General features: G+C 38.2%; 1 protein-coding gene across 2 annotated transcripts; it reads left to right on the top strand.

The window, feature by feature from the left end:
- The first annotated feature begins 173 nt into the window (after window positions 1-173).
- LOC127658279 (ras-related GTP-binding protein C) lies at window positions 174-12,316 on the top strand. Of its 2 annotated transcripts, none has more exons than XM_052147483.1 (7): window positions 174-627; window positions 3,542-3,745; window positions 5,176-5,375; window positions 9,146-9,260; window positions 9,643-9,785; window positions 10,450-10,598; window positions 10,696-12,316. In XM_052147483.1, exons 1-7 carry the CDS (start codon window positions 448-450, stop codon window positions 10,845-10,847), a joined length of 1,143 nt encoding a protein of 380 aa, XP_052003443.1. In that variant the 5' UTR covers window positions 174-447; the 3' UTR covers window positions 10,848-12,316. The 2 variants fall into 2 exon arrangements, with proteins under 2 accessions (XP_052003443.1, XP_052003444.1); XM_052147484.1 differs by lacking the exon at window positions 174-627 and adding an exon at window positions 636-767.
- The last annotated feature ends 6,264 nt before the right edge of the window (window positions 12,317-18,580 follow it).

The raw sequence follows: 18,580 nt of genomic DNA on the forward strand, positions 1-18,580 counted from the left end.
TAGATTTGTTTGAAATATAACCTTTATATTTGTGTTAAACAACAATTAACATTTACCAATAATCTTAGTCAGCATCTCCAGATAAGAAACGAAGTTTGAGGTGAAAGATCGCAACAATACACAACCAGTTCACGCAAATCCGTAAGTCAGATGACCACTAAAGCACATGACTTGGAACGATCCTCCCATTTTTTTTTTGGCTACTAGAGCGACACTTTTTTTTAGCCAATCAGCATACGAGGCAAATGACGGCCGCCCAATCATACTTGAGTGTCGATCTTAAGTGGGCGTTTCATCGAGAAGGGAAACACAAGACTAACACAAGTTTGATCTTCAAAAGGGATTTTATATGCGTTCACTCAAAAGTTCTTTAGTGCTGATTATAGCGCAACAGATGTGCGCTAAAATTGGCCAGGTTTAAAGTAGTTGGGAGTTGTTTTTTTTAATATGTCGATCCAGTACGATGCACCGCTGGCGGACAGCTACGGGGTGGCGGACTCGTTTCCCAAAGATTTCGGCTACGGAGAAGAGGAGGGCGACATTGAGGACAGCCCGACACCCTCCGATAGCAAACCGAGAATGCTGCTCATGGGGTTGCGGAGGAGCGGAAAGTCGTCTATCCAGAAGGTAGGAGGAAAAGATGGTGTACTAGAATCGCCTCTCCCTGCTGACTTAGCTGAGCAAGTTGAAACCGTCGCAGAGTCACGCAGTGGCATCATGTACAACGGGACACCATCAGCGTATTCAGGCGGTCAGAGCCTTCCCAGGTTGCCAGCCTCTCACAAAACAGCATGCATAATAGCTATCCAATTCTTACCCAGAGATACGTTTAAATAAAATGAGACTTGGACAAAATACTGTATGTACATCCCATACATATAGCCTGTTCATGTTGTGATAACCGGAATTGATGTGTCACGTGATCTCGTTATATCATTATACTGAAATGCGTATTCACGGTTGGTTATCACGAAATTTGTCAAGAAAATAAAGCCTTATTTTAAAATCATTACTTAATTTTTTTTTTTTTTAAATCACTAATTAGTAAATGCAAATCTATACAAATGAGCTTTTAAACCGACAGATTCAGCAGGTCTGATATCCCAGGGCAGGCTGTTTGATAATCGCGGTGCCTTCACTACAAAAGCTCTATCACGTTTAGTTTTTTATCTGGATCTTGACAAGAAGATCTACTACGAGGTCTAACTATTTTGTGAGGACTTAAAAATACTGCTAAATATTCTGGCGCCAAACCATATAATACTTTATATGTAATTAATAAAATCGTTAAAAAAATAACTAAAATTAATTGGTAGCCATTGCAAGGAATCTAAAACTGGAGTAATATGATTAGAAGACCTAATTAATGTCAAAAGTCTAGCTGTAGCATTTTGCACGGATTGTAGCCATGTTAAAGTGTGTTGATTTAACGTTAAAAACAGGGCATTACAATAATCTAGGACAAAATAAAAGCATATATAAACTGTTCTGTACCCATAAAACTCAAAACATGTCTCGCCTCTTGGAAATTCCTTGACTGATACAAACAGAACTAAACTAACTTTCTGACATGATATTCAAAATTTAAATTTGTATCAAAATAGACACGCAAATGTCTCACTACCTGCTGAATATTTGGAACCACCTAATTAAGTGCTGACTCAATCTGACTTTACAACAACCTCTTTATCAGTATTTAAATGAAGAAAATTACATACCATCAAGTTTTTTTTAATCTGCTGCTATACAAGCTTGAACATTTAAATTAGTCAGATCATTGGGACTCAACAACAAATACAAATGTAGGTCAACTGCATAGCAATGAAAATGTATGTTGTAATTTTTAATCGGAGAACCAAGCAGTGGAATGCTTCTCTCTATGCATATATAGAGAAAACGAAGTGGGCCCTAACAGGGATCCCTGTGAAACACAACAATTTATTGTTGAAGAGGAGGACATCTCACTACAAATTTCCTGTTCAAGTAGGAAAAAAAAAACAATCTAAAGCCACCCCAGATATTCCCTCTTATTTCTTCAATGTATCAATTAAAACTGAAACTTTGAGGGCCATTAAGATTTTTTTTTTTCACATTGTGACAATTTTATATGAATGACAGATATTTTACCTCCAATTTTCATTACAGCAATGCTAAAAAAAAGATGGCCATTATAATTTTCTCATTACCGCAATGTGAATAATTTTTTTATTTAATTGTACATTTATTTATATAGTAGTTCTCCCTTGGTACTGCCTTTCATTTTCATAGATTTTAATTTAACACTGCAAGAGCATCTTTTTAAAATGTAATAAAAAAAATATGTATTGTGGTAATGAGAATCATGATTGAAAACAATTGGAATAGTTAAAGGAATACAGGTTCATTGCAATTTAAGCTCAATCAAAAATATTTGTGGCATAATATTGATTACCACAAAAGTACATTTTGACATTTGACAATACATTTTTCTTTAAACCAAAAAAAAAGCAAAAATTGAAGTCACAGTGAGGCACTTGCAATTGTACAAATTACAATTGGGCCTAAAAACGGTTTCAAAGGTATAGCCACAATACGTAAACAATATGCACATTAACAATTTTAGTATGATAAAATCACTTACTAAGCTTTATTGTGTTAAGTTATATCCAGTTTTACAACTGGCCACCACAATGTTACGTTGCAAACCCTAAAACGACTGTAGGAACTATTTAAACAAATTGACAGCTGAAATAATACCCCAGTTTTAAAAGCAGAATTAATGTAAGTGCTTTTATGAGCTTCACATTTTTGCCTTTTAAAGGTTCTATATGTAATATTTTTACTGCTAATACCATAATATGTCATTAGAGAATTAGGAAACCTGCTAAGTTGAAATATTGGCTTCTCCGATAACAATGCCACAGCCAGTATATTCTACTTTGATGTTTCCATGGGCCAGAATTCCTGTGTATGTTTTGGCCTGTGTGATCCCACTCACCAATAGTATTTCGACATCGCCGGGTTGCCGGATTTGAACAAGTTTGCAGGCAAACAACACTACGTGCTGCAGCCATGGAAGCCAGCAAATGAACTGGATCAGAGATAACAGATTCCACCTGACCTAAAAAGATTTTTATTTTTACATTGTCACAAATGCACAAAATATTATATTAAAGTAAAAATATTTGGATATTTTGCTGTTTTATAGTAATGAGAGTTGGGGGTAAAATGTAATTAAGTGTCCTGAAAATAATGTTACAATGCAAAATATCCTAATGGTCGTAATTTTATGTATTTTCTTTATTGATTTGAGGTTAAAATATGCCCAAGACTTTTTCTTCACAGATTTCGTGACTGTTTGGTTTAAGAATCTGGCAATACAGCAGTCGTTTGAGCCCTCTTAGTATTAAACCTTGCAAGCTCTTTGTAGGCTGTGAAGCATGTGACTGGGCTTATAGTTATGTTTAACTACTGTTTGACTTTATTAAGCTCCCATGCACTGGAGTTGAAATGAGCCACTTTTAAAATTATTTAATGTTTGAAATGCAATATCTTTGATTAGGTGGTGTTTCATAAGATGTCCCCCAATGAGACCCTCTTTCTGGAAAGCACCAACAAGATCTATAAAGATGACATCTCCAGCAGCTCCTTTGTCAACTTCCAGATCTGGGACTTCCCTGGACAAGTGGACTTTTTCGATCCCACCTTTGACTATGAGATGATTTTTAGAGGAACCGGGGCCTTGATATTTGTCATCGACGCACAGGTGAAATGGGGAAATTCAAAACCTTGACTCTAATTGCTGTTCACACCCAAATGACATAGTAGTTTGGTCAATAATAATTTGAGTAATCCTTTTCATGAAAGTGTGAAATTACAAGTACTGATCAGCTTTGGTGTAATGTAGTTTGTTTTTTTGTTGGTTTTGTTTATTTCATATTTGTAGGGAAAAAAATTTTCCATGTAAAATTTGGCTTCAAGTGACATAAAATATAATGTTTGTTTCAAAACTAAAGTTGATGTGATCTTTAGATTCTATCATCATAATGTCAAATAAAATGTTTTAAGCTTTTTTCTGTAGAATTCCTCTTCATTGAACTTATAGAGAAGCATTTTTTTATTTTTTTAAAGATAATGTTTCTGTTCATTTGAATGGCTTAATTGTTATAAACGGTTAGCTTGTTTGGGTCTTGGCATAGAGTCCAGACATTCTGGTTTCAATTAAGTAGTGTTTGCTATTGAGGCTTAGCTTACTTAATCTTATTGGCTTTAGGTAACAACAGATACAAGATTGACTCTGTTTCAGCAATTGGGTGTCTTTAGCAATGTTTACTGCTTAAATGGAATATATCAGAATTTTTTGTTGGCTGTTCTGCATCACTTTTAGCTGAAAGTGCATTATAAAGGATGGGGTTGTGGAGGCCTGGTAGCTCTGCGAGTAAAGACGCTGAGTACCACCCCTGGAGTTGAAAGTTCATATCTGGGGCGTGCTGAGTGACTCCAGCCAGGTCTCCTAAGCAAACAAATTGGCCCGGTTGCTAGGAATTGTAGAGTCACATGGAGTAACCTCCTTGTGGTCACTGTAATGTGGTTCTCACTCTCGGTGGGGTGCGCAGTGAGTTGTGCGTGGATGCCGCAGAGAATAGGGTGAAGCCTCTACATGTGCTATGTCTCTGCAATAACGCGCTCAAAAAGCCAAGTGATGAGATGCGTCGATTGATGGCCTCAGACGATGAGGCAACTGCGATTCGTCCTCCGCCACCCGGATTGAGGCGAGTTACTACGCCACCACGATGACTTGGAGCGCATTGGGAATGTGGTCGTTTAGATCACGTTTCTGTAGAACTGGTGCAGTTTTTGTGGAATTGTAGCAGTCTGTATGTAATATGATAGGAATTTGTATGAAGTTATGTTTTTATATCAAGAAGAGCAGTTTAGGTTCTTGACTTCTATTTGGGAAACCAGAGGTATTTTCTATCAATAATTGTTTTTGTAATTCTGTATTTCTTTTTATAAAAAAATATGTATTAAATGTAACTTTTAAATTTACAATTAGTTTAACCTGGCCAACCACTGTCATGTATGTTGCATATAAATATACTGTTTACTACAGGAGTCAAAGTTGCATAGATTTAATTTGTGAGTCACAGACCTATGGCATCTCACGGCATGCTGCATATTTCCTTTGTGTCACAGGATGACTATGTAGAGGCCCTCAGTCGACTCCACCTAACAGTGTCACGTGCCTACAGGGTCAACCCTGAGATTAATTTCGAAGTGTTCATTCATAAAGTGGACGGTCTGTCTGACGACCACAAGATTGAGACCCAAAGAGATATACACCAGAGAGCTAATGATGACCTGGCCGATGCCAGTTTAGAGAAATTACATCTCAGGTAAGCACGTGTTATATTTTCGTGTGTGTGTGTGTGTGTGTGTGTGTGTGTGTGTCCCACTATTTTTGGGATCAGAGAAAGCTAACACTGGTGTATATACACACAGTGAATTTATTTTTTATTATTATTTTAAAATGTGACATTATCAGTGGTTTCATTTAGCTGAACATCTAATTACGGTCTTAAAAGATGTTTCTAAACTGTTTATATGGTTTTAAAAATTAGATTGATTTTATGCTTTAAAATGTTTCATGGAAAACTCTCTGCCACGTTATCTGTATCAAACAAGGCTTTTCCTTGCAACTGGTTTGTTTATTTTATGCCACTGAAAGCGGAGAAAACATTTTTAGTTAGAGCCACTCTAGTGTTGAAATTGAATGGGTATAATAGACTTTATACCCATTCCTTTGTACTCTAAGGAAACTGCCGTGTTGGTATTTCATGAGCCAATTTAAATCTTGGTGATTATAGACATTTGCAATATTAATTGGCTAATTAAAGTTTATAAGGGCTTGAAAAGCGTGCCTCTTATGGCTTGGTCAGATCAAGATTACATGGTCTTACTGCTATCTTCACTTAAGCGAGAGAATGAATGTGTAGCTAAAGCACATTTGTGAGTCATTCTGAATAAGAGACTGCTAAATGTCTTAATTCTGAATTAATGTTTAAAGCATTTGAGTATTTTTTCATTTACGTTGTTGTCTTTGCAGGCATGTTTTACTAAAGGATTTAAAAAAAAAATCCAGATTTATTTTTTTTTATAATACTTTGGCCAAGAAAACAAATTTCTCAATGCTAAAACAGTTTTTTTTAAGAAATTGAAATCTAGTATTAAGACAAAAGCATGACGTGCCAGCAATAATACAATACAGTTGTATTAAGTGCTAGTAGATAAGTGTTTGGATGTGTTCTTTTGTTTTGGAGGGGGTATCTATGCTCACTTCCATGGTACCGAGCTGGTCAAAGAGCTCCGAAGTGGCAAGGCACCAGGGGTTAATTAGATTCACCCTTAGATGCATAAAGGTTTGAATGTTATTGTGCTGTCATGGCTGAAATTTTCATTTCAGCACTGCTTTGAGGTTGTGGGCAGTACCTGAGGATTGGCAGACAGGTGTGGTGGTTTCCCTTTTTAAAAAAGGGGACCGGAGGGTGTGTTCCAACTATTGAGGGTCTACTTCTCAGCCTACCTGGGAAAGCTTATGCCAGGGTCCTGGAAAGGAGACACCTGTTGATTTGTTGAACCTCAGATTGAGGAGAAACAATGCAGATTCCATCCCTGTCATGGAACAGTGGATCAGCTTTTCACCTTGGCTTAGGTTCTAGAGGGGGCGTGGGAGTTTGCCCATCCAGTTTACAATGTGTTTTGTGGTCTTTGACAAGGCATACAACTCACCGGTGTCCCCCAGTGTGTCCTGTGGGGGACGCTGCAAGAGTATGGGGTACCGAGGCCGTTTGTGCATGCCATTCGGTGCCTATATAACCATTGTGAGAGCTGTGTCCGCATCCTCTGCATTAAGTCAAGCTTGTTCCCTGTAGCCGTTTGACTCCAACAGGGCTCTCTTTTGTCACTGATACTGTTTGTGATATACATGGACAGGATCTCAAGGTACAGCCGAGATGGCAAGCGTGTCCAGTTTTGGCGCATTAGGATTGCATTCCTGCTATTTGCAGACGATGTTGTCCTGATGACATTGTCACTCTGTGAACTCCAGCTTGCAATGTGGTGGTTTGCAATGAGTGTGAATCGGTTTGGATGAGGGTCAGCACCTCCGAATCTGAGGCCATGTTTCTCTGCCGGAAAAGGGTGAATTGTCCTCGTCAGGTAGTGAACAAGCAACTTCCCCAAGTAGAGAAGTTCAAGTATCTCTTGTCTTGTTCATGAGTGAGGGGAAAATTGGATTGGTGTAGTGGCTGCTGTAATGCGGTCACTGTATCGGACTGTGGAGGTAAAGAAGGAGCTGAGCCTGAACGCAAAGCTCTCAATTTACCAGGCGGTCTGTGTTCCAACCCTCATAAGCAGTTGAAGTTGGACTGATGAATAGTTAATTGGAACCGATGAACGGTGTGTCAGCAGCAGTAGTGATTGGAGACAAACAATACGGCATACGTATTCCAGAACAGAGCTCTATCTTCACAGCTGAGGCCCGAGCGCTGCTACTGGCACTGGAAAACATTGAGCAGGGCTGAGGTCGAAACTTTTTAATTGCTACAGACTCAAAATCCTGCCTTCATGCACTTGAATCCATGGAGACTGATCACCCCATTATTATAAACATCTTGACTAAAATACATAGATTACAGAAGAAGGGCTTCAACATTATCCTCTGTTGGGTGCCGGGACATATTGGTCTGGCAAGAAATGAAAAAGCAGATACAGCTGCAAAAGGGGAATTAAACTGGGAGATCTCAGAATGTCTGATGCCACCCTCTGACCTCAGGCCATTAATAAACTCGTATATCACCAATAAGTGGCAATCAGAATGGAATGAGTTGCGACAGCAATAAGTTATTTGAAATGAGCCCCAGGATCCAAAGAAATTACTCAAAATTTCAAATCTAGGCATGACCAAATAGTGTTTACCAGATGCCGACTGGGCCATTCAAGACTAACCCATGCGTTTTTACTGACTGGTAAAGATCCTCCCATATGTATACCTTGCCAAACCCCTGTGACCATCAAGCACATTCTACTGAATTGTAAAACTTTTAGAACTATCAGACAATGTTTTTATACAGAGATTTGTTTAATAGATATAAAAAAAATACATCTGAACAGATTTTGAAGTTTTTATCTTGTATAAACTTAGTGTCTTATCTAATATTGCAAATATGTAGTGACGAACCCTTGTTTGCTATGTGAATAGCCTAGTTGCTGACATGGTGTTTAAACAAAAAAAAATTGGAACCAATGAGGCCAGGACTTAGAATCTTCAGCCCTGCCCAGGAATTCTTAACACTTACATAAAAGTATTAATTACATGCCAAACCAGGGACGAAAGGAGCATTTTTTTTTTTTTTTTTCTGCAGCTCTGTTTTGTGAAACCAGTGCAGTTGAAGTATTCCAATGCCTCGTGAATAACAAGCAAGGGTGAATTGCGAGCATTCTTCTAGGATGTTCCGCATACTGTAACATTGTCAGATTCTTCCATGACATTTGCCTAGTAATGTGAATTGTTTAAGTGCAGAAAATTGCTTTCTGAACATTGTCTTGTTAATTGAGAATTCACTTTTATAATGTAAAGCTCCATTAAATATAGAAATTAGACCTCCTTTTTTGAGCAGATATTTTGCTCTTTTTTTTTTTTTCCTCTTATGGTGTCCTTAAATTGTTTAATTATTTTGTATTTGTAATACTTGACCTCTATTTTGAACATCCTTTTTTTTTTTTTATAGTTCTCATTTGTTAGTGAAATATTCAGTTTGTAAAGAGCTTTTTATGAGCAAAGGATGATGTGAATATTTTATTAAAGCAGAGTGTGCTATCCAACACTGCAGAGCTATTTCTGATACTTCTGTTCTGCAAGATTCTGCTGTCCTTTTGTCTTGATTACTGTTTATTTGGCAACATAGTTGTCTGCATAAACTTGATCACAAATGGGCTGCATTGCCAATGCAAGGCATAATACACAGATTCAATTTTATATATTGACACGTGTCCCATTTCTGGGACACTAGCGATAGTTCATTTGATGTTTGTGTTGAACTGCTGTTTCACACCCCAAAAATTCTGTTTGATCTAATGTATTTAGTTTCTCTTATGTCCTCCACAGTTTCTATTTGACTAGTATCTATGATCACTCCATCTTCGAGGCCTTCAGTAAAGTGGTGCAGAAGCTCATCCCTCAGCTTCCTACGCTGGAGAACCTTCTCAACATCTTTATATCTGTATGTGACTCAGCCTCAAGACTCAATTATTCTGGTTCCAAGTGGGCTAGGCTACCTTAATGATGGTCATACGTTTATGTTTGGTATATATTTTCATATGTTATTCAATTGCTACTTTATTCTGATGCATTTTCTAAACTATGTAGACTGGCATTATGAGGAATATGCAGTGTTTATTGACAGATGGTAAGAAAATAGTTCCATTGTGTGGGGGAAATGGCTTTTTGCTTTCTGTAAACGCAGTCATGCTCATGCATGTTTTATTATGTTCTCACTGCTGTAAGGTCTCATATCAAAGCCTGTAGGGCATTATGTAATGTGTGTGTGTGTGTGTGTGTGTGTGTGCGTGCGTGCGTATGTATGTGCATTTCTCTGCTGATAGAATTCAGGTATTGAGAAGGCCTTCCTGTTTGATGTTGTCAGTAAGATTTACATCGCCACCGACAGCTCACCAGTGGACATGCAGTCCTATGAGCTCTGCTGTGACATGATCGATGTGGTCATCGACGTCTCCTGTATTTATGGGTGAGACTTTGTATATTATAGGTACTTGTATTGGAGTACATGTATATGGTTATTGGTATTATCAGCACAGATAATACCAATATTAAGTCTGTACTTAGTTTGTGTCTTCCAGTGTTAAAACTGTGAATTTCATTATGTTAATAATGTACATTATAACAATGCAAAATTTTGCATTGTTACATTTTTTGTTTTTTTTCATTTGCACTGTTTATAAGTAAAAACAGGACATAACAAGTTTGTAGAAGATGTTGTATTTACTGGGGTCATGATACAAAAATATCTGTGGTCTGTACCAAAATCAGTAAAATGTCATGATTTTCAATACCACTGCAAATGTTAAAGGGGTCATTACATGCCTTTTTTAAATTATTTTTAATATGTTGTTTTGAGGTTCACTTATAATATTAATACAGTTTTTTTTTTGGCACAAAAAATTTAAAATACGGTTTTGACGCTTCTTCTCCTTTAAGACTTGACAACACACTGTTATGATTGGCTCTCAGCTCTTAATCCCTGCTCTCACCTTAAAGAACAAAGAAACAATTTACAAGCAATTAGAACAAATAGCTTTAAAACTATTTAAGTTTTAGAGATATGAGTTGACATGTTCTGGTTTTTGGCTCGAGTTTTGTCAATGTAACATTTGTGAGTCTGCATTTTGCAGATTAAAGGAGGATGGCAGCAGCAGTGCATATGATAAGGAGTCTATGGCTATCATCAAACTCAACAACACCACAGTGCTCTACCTGAAAGAGGTCACCAAGTTCCTCGCCCTGGTCTGCATCCTGAGAGAAGAGAGCTTTGAGCGCAAAGGTAAACCACAATGATTCTGTTATGTGCTCCAAATGAGAGCTTTATTTCTTGTAGCAATGGTTCATTTTAATGCTCTTTTCATCTCGTTGTGCCACAGGACTAATAGACTACAATTTCCACTGTTTCCGGAAAGCCATTCATGAGGTGTTTGAGGTGGGCGTGTCCACCCCAAGGACAAGCATCCGGCCAACTGGCACCGCTCTTATGAAGACTGTTGCCTTAAATGGCACCCCCAGGAGCACTGTGTAGAACGATGGAGACAAAGAAAATGATGAAGAATTGAGTCGATGGAAAAGGTAAAAAAAAAGAGGGACTACAGGATGAGATGGCTTTCTGAGGATGCCAACCATCATTTCTGCTCACAAAATCTTTATAAGCAAAGCAAAAGACTTGAAAGTTACTGAAATACACTTGATGCTCAAATGTAACATGCATAAGCTTGCAAAGCTGCAGCAGGATGGAAGGGAAGAGGCACAAAATAAGGTGGAACATTTTTTGTGACTTAAAGGCATTAACAAACTGTTCCTCAAGATGAAAATAAAAGACAGCAAACAAGCAACAAAGTGCAAGTCACTGAGAAAAAAAAAAGCACAGCAAGAAACCCATCTGGCTAGTACTGCTTGGCAGAATCTGGATGAATGCTCTATGATATACTGCTGGTCACTTTAACACAGTAGCCAACTTTAAAATGCATGGTTTACTCAAGTGAATGTGGAATAATTTGTGGTGCACCCATTTGAAGACAGCTTTGGTTGAGTGTACACCAACACTTCTGAAGCCTTATGCAGTAGAGGCCTGCCTGATTCAAACCCCTACTCCACACATGCACACTCAGTCACCAAACTGCCCCTGTATTGTGTTTGAAAGGTTAACTAAAGGGATTGAAATGTGGATTTAGGTATGTCTTTTGGTTGTTGTAGTGGAGACTGTGTATGCGTGCATGCATGTAGATGTATATGTGTTTGAATATAAGCATTGGAGAGAATGGGTGAGTGTGGTTGTACTTGCATGCACAGGTGCGTGAAAGGGACCTAGATGTTGTAATGTCACACAAGAAGAAAGTGCTTATGTCTCTGAAGACAAAGAAAGAGTTGTACCATTCCATTCGACCTCTGGGACACTGTGATTGCACTTACCTCCGAGGATGTCAGGGATGCTAACTAATGAAATTTAAACTACTATGCTGTTCAGTACTGTTGCTCTCCAGTTCAGTTATATGGCATGTAGCTCATGCAATCTGAGGACTTTGTAGGGTGAAGTTCAATTACTTACATTCCGGTTCTGTGGTGCCAATACAGTTTTGCTCCGATTAAAACTCTCTAATCTTTTGCTTTTACTCCTCAAATCACCAATCAGCTTGTTGTTTTGAATTTGAGAAATTGTGCTGTAAAATAAAGATAAAGGATAGCGGATGTGACGGGACAATGTATCCGTTAGATCCATTCCAAGCATGTCTATAGAGATGCTTTATATTGTCTGCAAACAGCTGAACCTTTCTAATTTTCTGGATAGTGGATAAAAGCATTACCTAAATGAGATGGCAAGTGAGAGAACTCAAACGTATGTGTCATTTAATGATTATCAGAAGACATCTTTGTTTGTTGCTTGATCTTCAAGCTTTCTTGTGAGTCTTGCTTCCCAGACTACATATAGTACAAAGAGTATGAATGTCTTTGCCAAAGGTGGCACCCTTCACAAATAATAAACATATACACACACTGGAAACAGTATTCATGTGCGGTCATTGGCTTGTCTGTGGAGCCCAGATAGAGAGATTGTAAAATGTATGTCTTGTAACTTTTTGTCTGTTTAAAGGGACAGTTTACCCAAAAACGAAAAATTCATTTCTCACCCTCATGCCATCCCAGATGTGTAAGACTGACTTCTGCAGATCAAAAAAGAAGAACATTTCAGCACTGTTGGTCCTCACAATGCAAGTGAAAGGGTTCCAAAATTTTGACACAAAGGCAGAATGAAATGTATCAATTCGATTCCAGTGGTTAAAGCAAATCTTCAGAAGCAATATAAGAGGCCACCTACTGGGCAGGGAGGAGAATGTATAGTATAAAATGACTTTTTGTATTGTTTCTCTCCCACACCTATCATATTGCTTATGAAGATATAGATTTAACCACTGCAGTCTTATCTTTTACTTTTATGCTGCCAGTATGTGCATTTTAGAGCTTTAAAATATTGGTACCCATTCACTTTTAATAGTGCTGCTAATAGTTACCCATAGTGGGTAAACTATGCCTTTAACTAAGGTTATTATAAAAGTTATAATTAATAAGCCTAAATTGGGACAGTTTTTTAAAACCTTTGAATTTAGGCTAACTTTGGGCAAGAACATTTTCAAAATATCCACAAATCATCATTCTTGAGTCCATACACATTAAGAACCCCAATCAGTTAGAGACTATTAAAGATGTGTTGTGTAATTTAACGAGCTCTAAAATATGGTCTCTGCATTCTAATCTAAACCGACCATATTTTAAAACAATTTGTTTGACTGTTGGGGGTGCCATTGAATTGTACAGTACTTAAACCTTAACTGTAAACATTCTCAACAAAGTACTTGCTCATGGTGCTGAGGTAAGTCCCTTTCTAGGAGGATGTCCAAAGACTTTGAAACCATTTTACCTCTGATTAATATTCTTGATTTTAAGTCCTTATGGAAAATTTTGTGGAAGAAAAGGGTCATTACACAATATACCCTGGCTAAAGTCTAATAACAAAGTGGTGGGATCTGTATTTTATTTATAATTTTTTTTTTTGAAGTGGTGAAGGCCAAAACAGTTTTATGAAGACCACTATTGGCTGTAGCAGCCATTACTTGATTGTCTTTTTAAATACGAGCTTGAATAACGCAGATATATCGCTAGATGACAATTTTTTAGCTGCCTCAGCTGTTGTCACGAATCATTAAGAGACCCCCACATCACAAGTTACAGGTTATAAAACACTAACAGCATCAAATTCATTAAGCTTTTTCTTGTAGATAATGTTGCATTAATCCTTGAAATGGCTACTGACTTGTCATTCTGCTGAAAATTGTGCCAAATCGAGCAACTCTTATCTTCTGATTTGTGTGTTAATATGGTAATTAAACAAATGATTCTGGTCAATTATGAGTTGGGATTTAAAGTCATTGAATCATTTGGGCATTAATAAAAAATTATAATATGGGGCCTGGGTAGATGGCGAGTATTGAAGCCAACCACCACCACTGGAGTCGCGAGTTTGAATCCAGGATGTGCTGAGTGACTCCAGCCAGGTCTCCTAAGCAACCAAATTGGCCCGGTTGCTAGGGAGAGTAGCGTCAAATGGGGTAACCTCCTTGTGGTCACGATTAGTGGTTCTGGCTCACAATGTGGTGCGTGGTAAGTTGTGTGTGGATCATGGAGTGTAGCTTAACACTCCACATGCGTAGTCTCTGCAGTGTCATGCACAAGGAGCCACGTGATCATATGAGCGTATTGACGGTCTAAGTAACGGAGGTATCTTGAGGTGAGTAACCGCACCACCAAAAAGACTTACTAAGTAGTGTGAATTGGGCAATCCACACTGAGAGAAAAGGAGATAAAAAAAGATGAGAAAAATATGTGTCTGCAATATCACATCAAAAAACTAAAACTAAAAAACGCATTTATGGTGGATGATCAAATCTTCAAAAAAGAAATCCCATAAACTTGCATAGATAGAGTCTGTCTGACTGACTTTCTAGCTAGCTGTTTTGTTACTGTAATGTCTGTATAGCCATCAAACTTTTAAACTATTTTAGACTTTCAGACAAGGCTTTGTCAAGACATCATCAAATTTTGCCTTGACTAACTTTTATCTAGTTATTACTGTTCTATCATAAAATATTAATTTGGGATTATTTGTAATCTTTGAAAAGCGACTAACAATCAACAAGTAGCTGATGTAAATGAATGTTCCAGGTTCAATAGAAGTTCAGATTAATCGACTGCATTTGTGGAATAATAGCCATCAAAATAATTCACCTAGTCCCTCGTTTATAAACAAAAAAGGATCTTTACAGTAGGCCCTTAAAATGTAAGTCAATTGGGCCAGTCCATAAACATTAAAATACACAGTTTTCCAAAAATATAGTACAAGATATACAGTTGAATTCAGAAGTTTACATACACTAAGGTTGAAGTCATTAAAACTATTTTTTTTTTAACTGCTCCACAGATTTCATATTAGAAAATTATAGTTTTTGCAAGTCGCTTGGGACATCTTTTTTGTGCATGACACAAGTAATTTTTCCAACAATTGTTGACAAACAGATCGTTTCACTTTTATTTGACTATCACATTTCCAGTGGGTCAGAAGTTTACTTACACCAAGTTAACTGTGCCTTTAAGCAGCTTGGACAATTCAAAACAATTGTTTCAAGCCTTATTTAGCTTCTGATAGGCTAATTGGAGTCAAATGAAGGCCTACCTTCAAAATCAGTGCCTCTTGTCTTAACATCATGGGAAAATCAAAGAAATCAGCCAAGACCTCAGAAAAATAATTGTAGACCTCCACAAGTCTGGTTTATCCTTGGGAGAAATTTCCAAACGCCTGAAGGTACCACGTTCATCTGTACAAAAATTGTCCGCAAGGATAAACACCAAGGGACCACACAGCCATGATACCTCTCAGGAAGGAGACTCATTCTGTCTCCTAGAGATGAACGTAGTTTGGCGCAAAAACAGCAAAAACAATCAGTTCCAGAACAACAGCAAAGGACCTTGAAAGGATGCTGGAAGAGACAGCTAGACAAGATCCACAGTAAAACGAGTCCTAGATCGACATAACCGGAAAGGCTGCTCCGCAAGGAAGAAGCCATTTCTCCAAAACCAACATAAAAAAGCCAGACTACAGTTTGCAAGTGCACATAGGGACAACAATATACGTTTTTGGTTTTGGACAACAAAGTCAAGGTATTGGAGTGGCCATCACAAAGCACTGACCTCAATATGATAAAAAAAATGTGTGGGCAGAACTGAAAAAGAGCAAGGAGGACTACAAACCTGACTCCGTTACACCAGTTCTGTCTGGAGGAATGGGCCAAAATTCCAGCAACTTATTGTGAGAAGCTTGTGGAAGGTTACCCAAACAAATTGACCCAAGTTAAACAATTTAAAGGCATGTAAACATCTGACCCACTGGGAATGTGATGAAAGAAATTAAAGCTGAAATAAATAATTCTCTCTACTATTATTCTGACAGTGATCCTAACTGACCTAAGACAGAGAACATTTTCTACGATTAAATGTCAAGAATTGTGAAAAACTGAGTTTAAACATATTTGGCTAAGGAGTATATGTAAACTTCTGACTTCAACTGTAAATATTAAATGTGTTATTTTAGTGTGATCAAATCACAGATGTACCAGTGCTATGACATTTACCTGATTACAGGGTTTATTGGCATTATTTTGTCATAACAACGAAGTTGTAATATTTTATAATAACTTTATGCAGATAAGGTTAGTGAGCGATTTTATCACATTGAAATCATGTCAACATGTATAATGTTTAGACATTGTGGCTAAACTTTTGAAATAATGTGTACTTTAATGTTTTTGGCCCCATTTACTTCCATTGTAAGTGCCCAACTGTAACCACTATTTTTTGACTTTCGGAGTCAAAATCATTTGGGGGGTTATCAATAGTATGCCAGAAACACTGACGATTCAGCTTAACTTCACCTTGTGATACTTATCTATGCACTATACTTTTTTGCTTGAAATTTATTTATTTAAATGGTTGTTTGAAACAGTTCCATATTTGCATTCTAGGACAACATACAAATCCTGTAAAACTGTTACACAAAGACAAAAGCATTGCTCTGCTGTATTGAATCCACTAGATGGCGCCAATGTTAATCAATTAAACCAGAATAACACACTCTCTCTCTCTCTCTCTTTCGCTATATCAAGTTATTGTATTGTACTGTATTGTATTTCTCCCTCACCCTTCCAGTGGCGACCAACATGCTAATGAAATGTTAACATTATGCACTTGTGCAATAAGGGAGAAACTATCATGATGTACAACTGTAATTTGGCTGAATAGCAGCCACTGAAAATGCTTTGCTTTATCAAAAGTGATGCAGCTGCATAGCACCCTCTGCTCGCAAACATTAATGACCAAACTTGGCTGATAATTGGGAACACTTACTGCTTCACTCCTCCTCCTTTGCCGATCTGTGATTTTTTTTTTCTTACTTTCCAAATACTAATGCGTTTCAGCTTTTGTGACCACTAAGGGGGTGCTATGATATCGCCAAGTTTAGAAAGTGCCTTGAACACACTGAAGATTGAATCGTGCAGTGTTGATAGATATTTGTCAGAGGGTATTCACTTTTATCTTTTGTCACTGTAGATGTTCATTATTTTTTGTATTCTTAAAAAACCCAGAAGCATTGTGGTAGATGAAACAATGGTTGTTTTTTTTCTCTAAACAAAACAACCACTCCATTTGCCATTTTGCCAGCTGTCTTATCCTAGCTATTTTTTTTTACATCAAGACAGCACAGTCTGGCAGGTCCACGGTCAATTTTACAGCAAGCTGTCCTGTGAGGAGAGATCTGCCTTACAGGAACAGGACTCTGATTGTGAATTAGGAAGCTGATCCGCAGGCCTGTCCTACTCTGGTATGGATCAGAGGGAAGCAGTACTCATACCTCAAGACTGTCAGGGCCCTCTTTTATTAAAGCACTGCTTTGCCAACAATATCCAGCACCAGACAGCCTCTAGTCATGACAGTAGGAAGACGAGAGACAGGGAGGGGGAGGGAGAGAGAAAAGAGAAGTAAGGAGCGAGACAAGAGCGCTGGTCGGATCCTGTATTTTTTGTGTTGGGCCATCAGAGCGTGTCGAGCTGGGGCAGTCAGCCAGCAGCCGGCTAATGGGCAGCACTGGGTCGACTGTGACTAAAGGAACAGCGACAGATGCCATTATCTCATCCTCATGTAGATACAATGTCCTGGACAGCACAGCCCAGCGCAGAAGTTGTGTGTGAGCACAACCCCCACGCTTGTTTAAACTTAATGGAACACGATGGATTGGGTATTCACTGACTATTATAGCCTGTTCTTCTTGTCTGTCCAAGGCTGTCGAAATGCATGAACAAACACATACGTGCGCTCTTCACTGACACATTGCTCAACTCATTGCCTATTCAGGGGCATCTTGAAAAACATATTGCCGGCCTTCCACTCTCATCAGGTTTGGATTTAAAACATGTTGTTTTCGCATTGCTGGGCTATTGGGTGGACGGCAGTTGGGCAGAGTGTGCAAGTGTGCATAGAGGGCTCTGGCAAAGAGAGGGAGTCATTAGGCAATATTTTTGGGATTATAACAAATGTGATCCTTGCTCAGTTTGGTGCTGTGACATGGGACAGTGATATGCACCATGGCAATGGCTGTTGACAGTGAGATGGCACCTCTCAAATCATTTGCTAGAGTCTCAAGTCAGATATGAAGTTGCCATGACTATCCAGAGATGGGATGAGAAAGTTGGGGGCACATTTGAAATGTCTCACAGTTCCTCTTGCTCTTTCTCTTCCACTACTTCCAAACCTTCTATAGTAGTGGCAGATGAAGTGACCATTGTGTTCTTCTCAGAGTCCTCTGTTTCTTTCTGCCTGTCACTCCAACTATCTTTCTCTTGTTTGGTGGGCCTGTCTCCCTTCTCTCTCCTGTCTTTTTCTGCTACTTTCGGTCCACAGGTTGTTTTGTAGGTTTATTCTGACATTGTTGGACTAATCAAAGTCTCTTCATCCAGTCCTTCACATGAGAGTCCTTTTTCTGTTTCCTGTCCTCCTTTCAGTGTATCAAATGCACATTGCTGGCAAAGCTCCTGCACCAGTGAGTTTGGAATCCATAGCGACAGACCAGTGACAATTCATGGACACTCAAATCAAAAAGAAAACTGTAAAGATCTCACATTATTTTGTAACTATGATAGATGGGCCACTACCATT

The sequence above is a fragment of the Xyrauchen texanus genome, chromosome 17, assembly GCF_025860055.1.
Source record: "Xyrauchen texanus isolate HMW12.3.18 chromosome 17, RBS_HiC_50CHRs, whole genome shotgun sequence".
Taxonomy (NCBI): Eukaryota; Metazoa; Chordata; class Actinopteri; order Cypriniformes; family Catostomidae; genus Xyrauchen; species Xyrauchen texanus.